Here is a 14,953-nt window from a genome sequence, read left to right on the forward strand (position 1 = left end):
AAAATGTTAAAACACAATAATAATAATAATAATAATAATAATAAAAGAGTTCACACTAAAATATCAGTTTTTTTTTTAATTTTTTATTTTACAAAAATAGTTCCCTCATTACCAAAACGCTGTCATATTTATATAAGTTTATTTTTAAATCATTAATTTAAATGCTGAAGAATAGCTAATATCTTTCGAAAATATTTCCTTATGAGATTATACAACCGTAATGAGCAATATGGTCATATAATCACACATAAGAATATTTTTGCTTTAAAGATCCGGATGGGTAAATTTGTGGGTCTTATTAGTAAAATGTCCTGAGCAAAAATATAATACTATCATAATTTACACTCTGCTGTAATCTCCTAAGCTATGCTATCTGCTTACTTGTCTTTTCAATATCCATGTCTACTCCCTACCAAAGATATACATCAATCGTTAAATTCATTAAGTCATTTTGATGACTGTCCAGTCATATTGTAACCATTTCTTTCATGTATCAACACTTGATACTTTCATGTATCAAGACAGCTGTTCAAACCTATCATATGAGCGTATCTGGTGTGAGGCATTGGATGAGAATAAAGAATGCGCCTGTTGGCGTATTTTTTTCGAACAGATGAAAGTTGTAGCATTTGGCGAAAATGGTAAGCTAGAATGAAAAAGGAAAATGAGAGGCTGGGGATAGAAATCTAGGCCCGTAAGTACACTGCTTGGTAAGCAATCAACGGGCACCAAACCCATGGGCGAGGGACATCGTGACGTGTAAAGAGTCACCTGATTGTAACACATAAATTGGAGGAATGTGATGTTTCCACCCAGTACATCTGTGTCCGGGCGAAGTCGCTCTGAAAAGGAAACTGCTAGAGTTTGAAAGAGGCACTATGACGGGATGACATGTTGCAAGCAAAGATCTGTTCGGCAAATTGTTGACAAATTAGTCCATACGAGGACAACAATAAGTAATACTATACTGACATGAAAGTTAAGGGAATCAAGTGCAAGTGCTACCCTCCGCACTCACCGAATGTGATTGTAAGATGCAACGAAGAATAGTATGAATAAACTCCCATTGGAGGTCCCACAAGTTGAACAAGGTGTTCCGGACTTCAAATGAAACCCGAATCTGCGCAAAAACTTTCAGAATTGAGCTTCACAACATGTTTTTCCATTGTATGACAGCAATATGCAAGATCCCATTACCCGAACCAACATGCGACTTCGTCTTCGTGGAGCAAAGAACGTTTACAGTGGATGTGAAAGCTCAAAAGTTGTGTTGCGGGTGTGATCGGTCACGCAACACCCACTACCGAGCAGATGGTGGGTACAGGTGGGGCAGGAGTCCGTTGAACGTCTCCTGGCAAAGTGCATAACCCCAACTATGAAATTCGGAGGTGTCGGTGGAAAGGTATGGTCCTGTTTTTTGGTCTCAGACTTCTGTGGTGTCACGGTATCTGAAGGACAATGCAATGCGTCCTACTTTGTGGCGTTTCTACAAGACAAAGTTGGAACTGACCAATGACTCTTTCAACAAGATAATGCACCGTGTCATAAGGCTGCTTCTGTAACTGCGTGGTTTGAGGAAATGAACGTCACCACACTTGAGTGACCTCCACAGAGCTCCCGATTCCAACCCTATTGAGCATTTGTGGGATGAACTGTAGCGTCGGATGACGTCAAGGAACGTCTGCCCAACAATATTCTAAGACCTAATTCTTCCTGTAGGACATGCCTACAGGAAGAATTGTCCAAATTTCAGTTGATCGCTATCGTACACATGTAGAAAGAGTGCCTTGTATGATAGCTGCAGTCATCACAGTGAAAGATGGTCTTACATTTTATTAAGTTGGGCGTTATTGCTATTTGTTCATCATACTAAAGTGTCCTTGAACTTATTTCCAAGCAGTGTATGTCTACCCGTAACATCGACCCGTAAGCTTTTACAGGCTGAGAGCGCGAACAGTATTCTTTTAAGGTTGGGTGACTGCTATGCTATGACTTGTACAGATGAGAATTACTGTCTCGAATAGGATGCCAGGGAAATAGAGGGAAATTTTGTTCGCAGTGTTGGATCGATCGGATTTAAGTAACGAATGGCTATAAAAATAAAGGATTAAAATCATGGTTATGGAAAAGTTTTTTTGAAAAATCCCATATTTCTTCACATCTTCATAGGGATATGGAGTTTGAAGAAGTATGGGATTTTTTAATCTCTACATTCCGTTCATTCATCTGATATTCTAAAATAGAACTTTGGTCATTCGTACAGCCTGTTAGTACATCTCCACGTTCACATCCTCATAAAAGTGAAAAATTTTAATTAATTATATTTGAACCTAAAATCATTAAACCGAACTCTGAAGTAATTAGCTCCTGTTTAGCAGTTACAAGACACTTCTTGTAAGCATTGCGTTCTGTCGACAATCTATCAGTCAATTTCTATCTAACTGATGCAGTATTAATTATTAGCTGTTTGAAAGTATTAGTCAGCAGATGCTTCTTATGTGAAAGACTACCAGAGACGTTGCTGAAATCAAAATATATTGCATGATAGCCATCGAATTAGTGTATTTTCTCGTGACGGTATGAAATTTAAGCAGATTTATACAACTGATTGTTTCTTTGAAAATATGCACTGCTTCCACAAATCTTCGGTGCGAATGATATTGAGATATGATTCCTAATTAATTTTTCTTTTACTTTGTTTATGTTACAGTCGAAAATCAGTTGACCTACAGAATAAAATTTAATACACTAAATTTTGAAAAACGATCAGAATACGTATCGCTGAAGAAATAAAGATATTCAATTGTAATTCATACAACAAACAACCGTAGTCTAAAAAAACCAAACAGCAATTGATGAACAAACAATGGTTGCAGTCAAACTGCAAGTCAAACGGGACCATCACCAGAGATAGATATACTATAGCAAAAAAAGAGTTGAAGAATTTTACTCAGTATTATATCAAGCTGGTGAATTAAATGAATAAGAAGACAACTATGATACAGCTGAAGTACCACAGATTTTACCAGAAGAAGGTATGTGGAGCATCCGAAGCTTGCAAAATGGGAAGGCTGCAGGTGAGGATGGAGTTATAGCTGAACTTCTAAAAACTCTTAGCAAAATGATTTACTTTATGCCTGAAGAAAAATGATGTACCAACAACATGGAAGAAGGCAATCCTAATTCTTCTACATAAAAAGTGAGATAGAAGACTTGACGAACTACCGACCTATCAGTGTACTATCAGTGGTTTACAAAGTGTTTACAAAAGTGTTAGACTCTAGACCTATCCACAACCAGAAGAACCTGCAGCCTTTCGAAGGGCTTTAATTCAATAGATCCTATTCAAGTTGTACAGCAGAATATTGAACGGTGTAATTAATATCAATTACCACTATGCTTTGGTTTTAATGACTATGAGAAAGCCTTTGATTCACTTGAAACTTGTGAAATACTTAAAGCATTACTAAACCAACAAGTGGAGGAGCCATACATCAGCACCATCAAATCAGCATACACCAATGCCACAGTAGCAATTCATTTCAATGAAAACATCGCTATTGTGGGAATATAGAGAGGTATAAGACAGGGGACACAATAACTCCAAAATTATTCACAACGTGCCTAGAAGAAATACTCAAACTTCTTGATTGTGAAGGGAAAGGTCTGAAGACAAATGGAAGATATTTAAGCCATTCACCTTTTGCAGATGAAATAGTTATCTTTACTTCTATTGCGCATGAATTAAAAATTCGTATCCATGAACTCCAAATTGCTAGCAAAACAGCAGGCCTAAAGATAAACCTAAAGCATACCCAAGTTATGTTTAATAGCTATGTCCAACCAGAAATAATAAAAATCAATAATGATGAAATTAAACAAGTAGATCATTACATATACTTAGGACAACAGATATAAATGGAACACAATACCATGGACGAAATTAAAAGGCGTACGATGCTTGGGTGGAAAATATTTGGAAAATTACATTCAATATTCATAAGCCAACTACCATTATCTCTGAAGAGAAACGTTTTTAACTAATCTGTTCTTCCTATACTGACATATAGGAAGAATAGATGTATGGCCTATGGCTGCAAAACGTGGACACCAAATACAAAGGAAATTCAAAAATTAAGAACAACACAATTTAGTATGAAAGAAGTATGCTTGGTATCACAAGATTGGATTACAAAAATAAAACATGGATAAGAAATCAAACCAAAGTCTCTGACATTATAGAAAGAGTGAAACATCTGAAGTGGCAATGGACTGGGTAAATTGCTCAAAGACAAAATCAACAATGGACAAAAGAAGTACTGGATTGGATTCCACGAGAGGAAAAACGACAACGATGCTGACCTATATCACGGTGGATTGATGATATCATAAGTGTGGCGTTTTAGCCATGGACAGACAGCTTTGGACTAATTTTGGAAAGGCTTTCATCCAGCAGTGGATCGACAATGGCTGATAAAAATGATGACTACTAAATGCAATATATCACCTACACCATAAACTTATGAATTGTCATAAGGTGAGAGATGTATATATGTATGTCATTTGCATATATAAAAATATGCATATTACATCAAGTTATCTTGATTTTTCAGCAGAATTTCATCTTCTATCTTTTTTCCTTATGCGAATCCCACCCAAGTAGGGCTGTAAGTTTATAATACATTTAATATCAGTACGGTGGGACGAATGAGGTTAAATACTCTTGATTTCAAAACCAAAGATTGAACTTTTATTTTCAGCCTAACAGTAAGCAGCCTGATAATCTCAGCCTGTTAATGAAATTCATCTACCACGTAAATATATCTACTCATATCCACTCTCATGTTAGAATAGAACTCGGAATGATTGGAGAATGAATATGCTAACCACTTGGACAACTTCTCTGATCATTGTCCATATACATACATAAGGATACTACTGTAATTTTGTTGTAGCCGCAGTCGCATCATTCAGAATTGTCCCTATAGGGTATCAGCGGTTACATTTAATTTGTTTATTTTTTTTATTCCTTTTTAATGTGTCAATAAAAAGTATAGGATTACTCATAACAATTCCGATTAATTATTTTTCAAAGTGTGCTATTTTTATGTTATATCTACATCCGATTTATGATAGCCATGAATAACTTATTCTTAAGGTGTATTTCTTTCAGGGCTTCATTATTCATTAAGTTGACTAATAACAATTGACATGTGTTGTGAAATTTACTTCTGTAGATAAATAGATTTAAAATTAGGATAAATTATGTAAGATGTATATTCATCACTGTTACTCACTTTTCACCACTGTCACTCATTTACATAATCCTTCCACTTTACGTGTTAATTCATTATATTCATAATTAGCTTTCTTTGCAGTTTCATCTATGTTGATCCCCCCCCCCCCACCCCCCCCCCCCCCCACCCCCCCCCCCCCCCACCCCCCCCCCCCCCCACCCCCCCCCCCCCCCACCCCCCCCCCCCCCCACCCCCCCCCCCCCCCACCCCCCCCCCCCCCCACCCCCCCCCCCCCCCACCCCCCCCCCCCCCCACCCCCCCCCCCCCCCACCCCCCCCCCCCCCCACCCCCCCCCCCCCCCACCCCCCCCCCCCCCCACCCCCCCCCCCCCCCACCCCCCCCCCCCCCCACCCCCCCCCCCCCCCACCCCCCCCCCCCCCCACCCCCCCCCCCCCCCACCCCCCCCCCCCCCCACCCCCCCCCCCCCCCACCCCCCCCCCCCCCCACCCCCCCCCCCCCCCACCCCCCCCCCCCCCCACCCCCCCCCCCCCCCACCCCCCCCCCCCCCCACCCCCCCCCCCCCCCACCCCCCCCCCCCCCCACCCCCCCCCCCCCCCACCCCCCCCCCCCCCCACCCCCCCCCCCCCCCACCCCCCATGGTAGAAGAAATACAATATTTAAACATTATTAAAGTTCGAAAATTCGTATTCATGTTATGTCAGTATTATATCAAAAATATTTCAATTTCTGTGATACACTTCGTATCCAGCTTGTATGACGGTTGAACACATCATGCTTGGTAGAATGGCTTAAAACACACAAGCATGATGTGTTCATCCGTCATACAAGCTGGATACGAAGTAAGATAAGGAATAATCATATAACCAGTTTTGTCGGTCTATTTAATGTATAATATTTGCGGTTTAAATTAATAAAAATTAAATAGAGTATATTTACTGTTTTCGTTTGAAGATGTGCTATTCGTAAATATCTTATTCCATGTTTCTTCAGTGTCGTTGTTCAAGGAAACAATGTTGGATCCGCCTTCTACAGTTACTGTTATTTCCTTTCTTCTCCAGTACGAGAAACTTACATTAAATGATTTAATTGTGTTAGAACTTTTAATAGACAAAGAGCCATCTTTTCCAGAATCTGTAGAGCCATAAATGAACACGTACTCTGCAAAATAAGAAAAAAAAATAATAATATACTAATTTAGTTCACTTTCATGTAAGAATATAAAAGAAGGATATAACAACTCTATTTACCAAACTATATTCATCAGAATTGGTATATTTGTGAAAATTTTTCAACACAGAATCTATCCGTGGGCTAGACTGTCGGATGTGCTGGTGTTTAGCTCATGCTTCTCCCTTTTTTATAGTGTTTCCTTAGAGTAGAGTCCTGTATTGTGTGCAGTGTCTTTCAGATTTCAGTGAACAATTCCCTTATTAAATATTGTGTGTGTTTATACAAAACAACGTGGAGTACAGAAGATTTTGCGATTCTGCCCATAACGTTAGCTGGCCTAAGCGCTTTTATACTATTGCTTCTTTATCGACCTTAACCATTCATGGACACATGGACTGCTATCGCAGCTATAGCTTGCAAAGGATAACGCCATCATGTGGATCGTACAGCTCCATTTTACAAGTGAAGTATATCAAGAACTCCCTACTACTTCACTATCGGAGGTAGTAAAAATGCCCTTGTTACAAAAATGAGATCACTAACATTCCCTTCTTATATTAATATAGTGGCTGAAAGAAAAAGAAAAAGCTAAAATTTTGTGGCTGCATAAAACGCTACTCTCACGTTCAAACACCGCATCATAGAACACAAGATACAGTAATAGTTTAGTGACCAACTCCGGGATCATCACGCAGAAAACTGAAGTGTTCTTTTTGCCACAATAGAAAACCGACCTTTGGAAAAGTACTTGATAGCCATTCCCAAGACCATACTTCCCAATAATAAAACACGCTTCCTGTATAGCTGAAATAATAAAAATATAATTAAGTCACAATTCATGAGCACAGGGAGTGCTGCATAACGGCATTAACATCAGTCCCCTACTATCTTGAAACAATTCCAATAGCATTAGTATCTACAGAAGAAACGGGGGTCAAAAGAATATTATCAAGATATGGATCAGTTACCTGAAAAATAGGTACGCCATCAGCAGCCACAACTAAGCCTGAATTTGTACACAACAGAAATTTTCGAAGATAAGATCTTATGCATTTCAATCTTACTGACACACTAAGCACATTACGACATTCATAAACAACTGCATAAATGTAATAATTAAACGTTCTATCAGTTTCATCACAATACTTCTACTGTGAGAAGAAAGACCACATTAGATCTTCCTCCCTCTTCTTTCTTCCTGAGGTAAGAACAAACGGTCTATTGGGCAACCATAGATGCGTGATCGCTCGACACTTCTGTGCATGCCAGGCGCAGGAAAAACCATTCCGTAATAGAGTAATTAATCAGTCTTGTGGGATGAGATTGTTTAGTATTACATGTCGGAAAATTAGATTTGCTTTTATAACAGTTGGAAAATTTTACGTATAAAGCAGATGATTTCGCGTGTTGATGACAAATACGTACATCGCCTTATTCCTTTCACCCCTTCAACATGAATTGCCTCTTGTTGGCACTCGCCAGCTACGGTTCTCTCAGCTGTGGGCAGACTATACCTCAGGATACCACTAAGAACAGACCAGAGGCAGAGAGCTTTAACGACAGTAACGAATAGCAACATAAAGCAAAACATAGTCAATAGAATCGCAAACAGGTACTCGTCCAACCGCGCAAACCGGAAAAGAGGAAAAACACTCTCGAGGATCACACTGAACGTTAGCATCTGCAGACTAACAAGAAAAGCATTTCTAGTGATGCTCTGCAGCAGATTAATAAAACAGCTAAGAAGTGTCTGCAAGCAGGGCCGCCCCCACAGGGATGAACGACATGAGGGACAAATAGAAACTCCCACAACTGAAAACGAACTACTTGAACAAAATGAACTGAAAGCGAATGCCCTTACAAGTAAAGTCCTCTTTCTACGAAACACATATCACAATTTTTAAAAAGTAAGGGGAGTTTCCTTATAAATTATCAATATCAATTATTGTGAATTATAGAAAAAGGAAAATGAAAGCTCGATTACCTCAGTTCTATCCTATTGAAGAATGCCTATAATGGAATGCTGTCGATGAATACAAAAAAACAAGCTTTAAGTGGACTGAAATATTCAGTTAGTCAGACAATATTTCAAAGTTACTTTCTTCCTCCTTAACAAGATTTTTCATCTCAAACTGGTAGAACGTTTAATGATTGCACTTATCCCGGGTGTTTAGTAATGCAATAATGTGCTTAGTGCGTCAGTATTAGTGAAATGCATAAGAGAAAATCTTTGAAAACTTCCGTTGTGCACAAATTCAGTCTTAGTTTTGGCTGATGATAGCGTGCGTATTCTACAGGTAACTGATCCGTATCTTGATAATGTTCTTTTGATACCGTTACTTCTGTAGATCCTAGTGCTATAGGAATTTCTTCCAGATGCTAGGGGCTGATGTCAATTCTATATCCTCTCCATCCACCATTTAAGAAATCTGGCTTTTGCAAGAGTATCTATATCTGTGGGATGTGTTCTGTAGGATGGAATAGACCAAATTGTCAGGAGAGAATCGCATGTCAGAGCATTTCAAGGGAGTGGGGAAAACTCAAGTTTGACAGCATATACAACATAATTTAAATATGTCGTATTGTAGTAATACACGGATATGACTGACATAAATTATAATTTCGACTCCAGCGCATTCAAAGAGTGATCCGAAATGAAAAAAAAAAATACATATATATAGAACAGTGCAAACAGAAAAAGGCAAATAACACGAAACAAGGCAAGATTCTGACTACATAAGACATTCGCACTTCTCTCTGTCTCTCTTTTTCTGATATTTACTTTTTGATCTTTGCCTGATTTTAGCTTAATTGTTTATTTTTTCCTTATCTTGACGCTGAAACCATTATTTCACGAAACTATTGGAGTGTCTGAATAACTATTTTTACTATCGAGTTATTACATGTGGTTAAATATTGTAATTGTATTTTTTTTAATTTTTAAAGTATTTATATATATTAAATTACTTCATGATGTTCACTATATTCACTATACGTTTTTCCCCATTTGTCTAAAGTTGTAAATCTCTTAGAAATTTCGGCAAATTTCCAACAAAAGCAGAGATAACCTAAAGAGAGGATAGGAACAAATACATTTTCAGTTAGAGATTGTTTAGCTTTAGTATAGTTATCTAGTTATCTAAATTACTACCTAGTTTTGGCGAGTTAATCTATCGTTTAAATAATAATGCATGATTCTTTTAGTAGAAATTCTTCGTGTAAAATTCTGACACTGATGAAGAACTCTTGAGTTTTCAAGAATCGAGTAGTGAATTCGTATTTTCCATAAGTTTTTCACTGTTGCATGAGACGAATTACTTGAAAATGTTTTTACTTAGAATAAATTAGTCAGCACGTAGACATAATTCTAAGCGTGGTCTTTAATCTGAAACTATCGAGGCCCAATAAAAATTAATACAAAAATAATTAGACGTAAATGTCTAATTAAAAGTAAATTAAATAATATGTTCTAATTATTAAATTAAGAGGGTATTATTTAAAAAAATTAAATTATTTCAAATTTAACAGAGAATCTAAATATCGAATTTCAGTAAATCCCAACCAGCACGAGATGAATCGTTATGAGTATTTTGTTAATAAAACAGGTCCAACTATACAGAAAAAAGTTTCTTCTTCTTCTTCACTATTAATCTTAATTGAGTGTAGTGTTTCCGCTTTCAATGGCTACCCCACCATTTTTTTCCTTGGCCTTCCTCTGCGACTCTTTCCTTTTCTATGCAGTTCTTTATTTTCATACAGAATGCAAACTCATGCATTCTGTATGATTTTGCATTCTTTCGGTTTTTGGATCCAAACATTTAATGATTCATTGTTGCACGAGTGACATTACTTGAAATTGTTTTAGTTAGAATGAATCAGAGAATGAAGAATGGAATTGAAAAATGCTTAAAGTGATTTATTTTACCATCTTGAAACATTTTGCAATTTTCTCTGATTTGTGAGTCCCGAATTTTGTTACACCTTCAATTTTTCTTAATGTTTTGATCTCAGTGATTTCATTTATTTGTCTAAGTTTTGTAGTTGCCATACATGTTTCTGCCTATGTGTTGTAGGTAGCGGTCTGATTATGCCTTTATAGATTGTTATTTGTGTTTCTTTGTTTATGCTCTTATACTTCCAGATGAAGCATATTCTACTAGCTTGTATTGCTACTTCTTATCTTCATTTTGTGCGATGCCATAACTGTTTATTTCTATTCTTAAATATTTTATCCTACTAATTTCTTTAATTATTTTTCCTTTGTTTTCTAATTTGTATCTTATGTATGAGTTTCTTGGCAAACGTCATTGTTTTAAATGTCTCTATTGATATATTCATATTTTCATTTTCAGCTGCAATATGGAATGTATTTATGAATCTTTGTAGATCATCATCATTTTACGGTTTTAAGATGATATCATCACCATATCCAATTAATCTTAATTTTTCGTTTTTAATTTGTATTGCTCATTTTCCTGTTGGTTTACTTCTTTCATTATTTCTTTCATCTAAATTAAATAAAATGGAGCTTAATAAATTAACCTTTCTAATTCCTTTGGCATTTTAATTGCTTCACTCTGTACTTCTATATTTATGATAGAATTGTAACCTATGTACATATTCATAATTAATTCTAAAATTTGTTTAGGTATTTTTTTTACGTGGTTATTATGTCTTTTAACAGTATTCGGTCAGATTCTATTTTTAAATAAATAAAACACATGTAAAGAAGTTTATTGCTTTCCATTGATTTGTATATTATTTTCTTTAATATAAATACAGCATTACGTCTATTGTAGATCTATTTTTCCTGAACCCTTGTTGCTCACCAGATAACTAAGTTAATTATTTATAATATTTCCAACTATTTTTGTGCATAATTTTAATGTAGTGCAGAGCAGATTTATCCTTCTACAGTTGTCTGGATTGGTCCTGTCTCCTATGTTAAAGATTGGTGCTGATAAATTCTTTCGCTAGTTAATTTGTAATTTCATTCTTTAAATGCTGTATTTAGAATAAGACAGTTATTTTGCTAATTGTTTCTCCTCAATGTTTTAACAATTCATTATGTTACTAAACGATTCCACCCGAGTTTCTTTTTAAAAGTTCTTTAAAAAAATTTCGTTGATCTACAAATCATTGACTTTATACTTGTCCTTCACCTTAGTTTAAGCCTAATTTTCGGCTTACGACATTTTGTTATTTTTCGAGAACGTACAGGATCCCGAAAGGAATTTATGGTATTCAAAACTTTCTTACCTGCTAGTATTTTTTTTTTTTTATTTTACATCAAATGATTACTTCAAAAGTGAGAATGAGTTAATGAAATACTGATCTACGTTTAGCTTATGCACAGGCAATTTTATTTTGCCGTTGCGTATAGGCCGACTACAAGTAATTGAAACGGATCAACAAAATTTCATACATTCTATTTTTCTAAATTTTGTACGAAATTGGCAAGATAAAAATTAACAGTGGAACATCGGGATATATTCTAAAGTTCAAGATAAATACCAGATTTTTTATTAGATTTCTTTCCCCTGAAAAAGAGCTATAATTTATAACTTTGAAACACTTTCGAACTTTGTGCCTCTGAAAATGATCTAGTTGAAACAAAAATCGAAAATAATCACTTAAGTAAGACTAATGATGTCATCCACAAAGGTGTTTATCTTTGCAGATGAAAATGTTAAAATTCACGAAAATTCACGTAACTATTGAGTGAAATACAAAATGTGTCAACACAGATATGAAAACAGTGACAAACTAGTTTCATGTGAATAAACTTAATCTGAATGCTGGAAAAAAAAATACAATTTTTAAACTCAGATTAGAAATGCGTTTACATTTCTAAGATTGAATATTACTTTTCTTTATATATATATATATATTATCTTTATTTATATATATATATTTTTTTTCTTTTTAAATAATTATACTGCCTAGGACACCGAGTAAGGTATATGATAAAAACTTTAATAAAACGTGGCTCGTTTCGTCGGAACGCTGACTTCTTCAGGTGTGTAAATAATTATAAAAAACTGGAAAAAATAAAAAGAGAGTCAGGTAAGTTGTAGCTTAAATTATTGTTCATGTGTGATGGGTCCAGAACTATTTCGTTTGATTCTAGGATACGTCTCTCTAGTTCGTCACCACATTTACGGATAGAGGTCGTAATATTCCAGTCTATCTGGTGCTGACGCTCTTCAAGAGAAAAGAACATGACTGGAGAGGGCGCTTGCACGGGTTATCTTGTAAGAGATGTCACGTTGATGTTCCTCAACACGTAGTGAGACAGACATATCAGTTTGTCCATAATAAGGTTTGCCGCAATTGCAAATGATTTTATACACTCTTGGAAACTGAAGTTGGTTGTGTTTTGGCTTGGGTTGACTCAGGAACGAACGAAGTTTTGGTAGGGTGGTGAAATAAGTTTTAACATTAAATTTCTTCTTATTTTCTCCAGCTTTGGTGATAGAGTGCTTACAAACGGCAATCGAATGTGAGTAATAGGATTGTAGTTATCTTCTTGTCGAGGTTGAATACGTCGGTATAGACGTTTAGTGATGCTTCCAGATCAGCAGCCGTTGTTCAAGAATGTGCTTTTGAGGTGATTAAGTTCTATTCGAAGATCTTCTTCTGAAATAAGAAATCTCGCCCGATGGGCCAGAATGAAAATAATACCAAATTTCTGCGAAGGGAAGTGATGAGAGGAGTCTTGTAAGTATCTATCTGTGAGTTGGTTTTCGAAAAAACGAAGATTTGAGACAATCAGGCATTCTAGTGATCTTTAAATCCAAAAAGGCGAGAACGCTATTCATCTCTAGTTCTGATGTGAATTTGGTATTCTGGTGGCGATTATTCAAATGATCTAGGAAAGTTTGCAACTCTTCTAGACTATATTTCCAGATGAGGAAAATATCATCCTTGTATCGCAACCACAGTTTGGGATTTAATGTTGCGCTCGAAATAGCTCTTTCTTCGAGGTCTTCAAGAAATACATTGGCTAACACTAGAGAATACGGGCTGCCCATAACTAAGCGGCTGATTTGTTTATATATTTTCCGTTCAAATGAGAAATAGCCGGCGTTTATGCAATGCGTTAATAGGGCAAAATGTTTTTGGAAACTTTGTTTTTCAGTAGATTGAGGACGACTTCTCTTGTGGGTACATTTGGAAAGAGAGAGATTATATCAAATCTAACCATTCTGTCAGATTCCTTGAGTTTTATATTTTTTATCTTAGATGTGAAATATTCCGATTTTTTAAATTATTTTATTTTTATTATTTTTTTTAAAAAATATCTACTACCCTAGTTAATACAAGTTACAATATATATATATTATATATATATATATATACACCCCCAGGCACTTGCAAATACGGACTTGGCACACCCGGGGTACCTGAGATAAGTATGGCGTGCTTGACTCTTAGTCATACTTCTTTCCTATATTGTTCTCCGTCTTGATCCCTCTTACATCTCCTCTATTAACATCTCTAGAAGATGACACGATACTATAATCCTTACTGTCCTAACTCTGAAGGGATCCTCCATTCTCCCCTCAGAAGCTATTAGAGTAATCGAGGGTTAAGGGGAATTTCATTTTCCTTTAATAACCACTAACCAAGACCAGCTTGAGGACCTTAAGGTGGAAGCCCCACCATCAAACTAGACTGCAGGTAGACCCCCTCAGTTGAATTAAAACTCACTACAAAGACTCATGACTATTCAAAAAGGACGGAGCGTACTGGAAATGACCCAGCTCGGAGAATCGATACGATTGGGACACGGACACAACACGGAAAAAGAAGATACCTAATATTTGGAAACTATCAACATAGGCTGTTAGAAGTGTGCACCATAAAATACAAGAATGATACCAAACCTTGGAAAAACAAAATATAAAGAGAGCTACCATTACAGAATCAAAGAAGAAACAAAAAGGAACAGATGAAATCAAGAATTATATCTATCTTTATAGTGGAGTAAAGATGGCAGAAAGGGCAAAGTCAGGAGTAATGATGTTCATACATAAAACTATAATAAGAAGTGTTATACATTACAACTACTGGAATGATAGAATCATAGAGACAAGACTAAAGATACATAGAGGATATTTAACAATAAGAAACACTTATGCCCCAGAAGAGGGAAAAGAAGAAGAATCGGAGTTGTTTTATTAAAAACTACAAAAGATTATACATCAAATAAACTCTTCTGATTATATTATAAGAATGATGACTTAAATGCAAGAATTGATAATACCTCACATAAACCCAATATAGGACCAATAGGAGAACCAATATATGATAATAATGGGAAGCGATTAAAGTATTCACCCTATACAACAATTATAGAATAACAAATACCTACTTTAAACATAAAGCTATTCACAGATATCCCTGGCAGGCAAGAAATACAAAAAATATCATAAATTTTATAATAGTTAATATGAAATTATCAAATATGATCATAGACATCAGAGTATACAGAGGAGCAAAGATAGAGTCCGACCACTACT

At 36.1% G+C, this 14,953-nt stretch overlaps 1 protein-coding gene across 1 annotated transcript in view; it reads right to left on the bottom strand.

Annotated features, from left to right (window-relative positions):
* Positions 1-14,953, bottom strand: part of LOC150110347 (uncharacterized) — a 227,789-nt gene that overhangs the window by 128,680 nt on the left and 84,156 nt on the right. The window contains exon 8 of the mRNA XM_090396216.1: positions 6,195-6,416. Within this exon, the coding sequence (XP_090252342.1) occupies positions 6,195-6,416 (222 nt within the window). The remainder of the gene's footprint in view (positions 1-6,194; positions 6,417-14,953) is intronic.

Source organism: Typopeltis vanoorti, chromosome 1 (assembly GCF_054136105.1).
Source record: "Typopeltis vanoorti isolate ZY-2024b chromosome 1, IOZ_Tvanoo_1.0, whole genome shotgun sequence".
NCBI classification, from domain to species: Eukaryota; Metazoa; Arthropoda; class Arachnida; order Uropygi; family Thelyphonidae; genus Typopeltis; species Typopeltis vanoorti.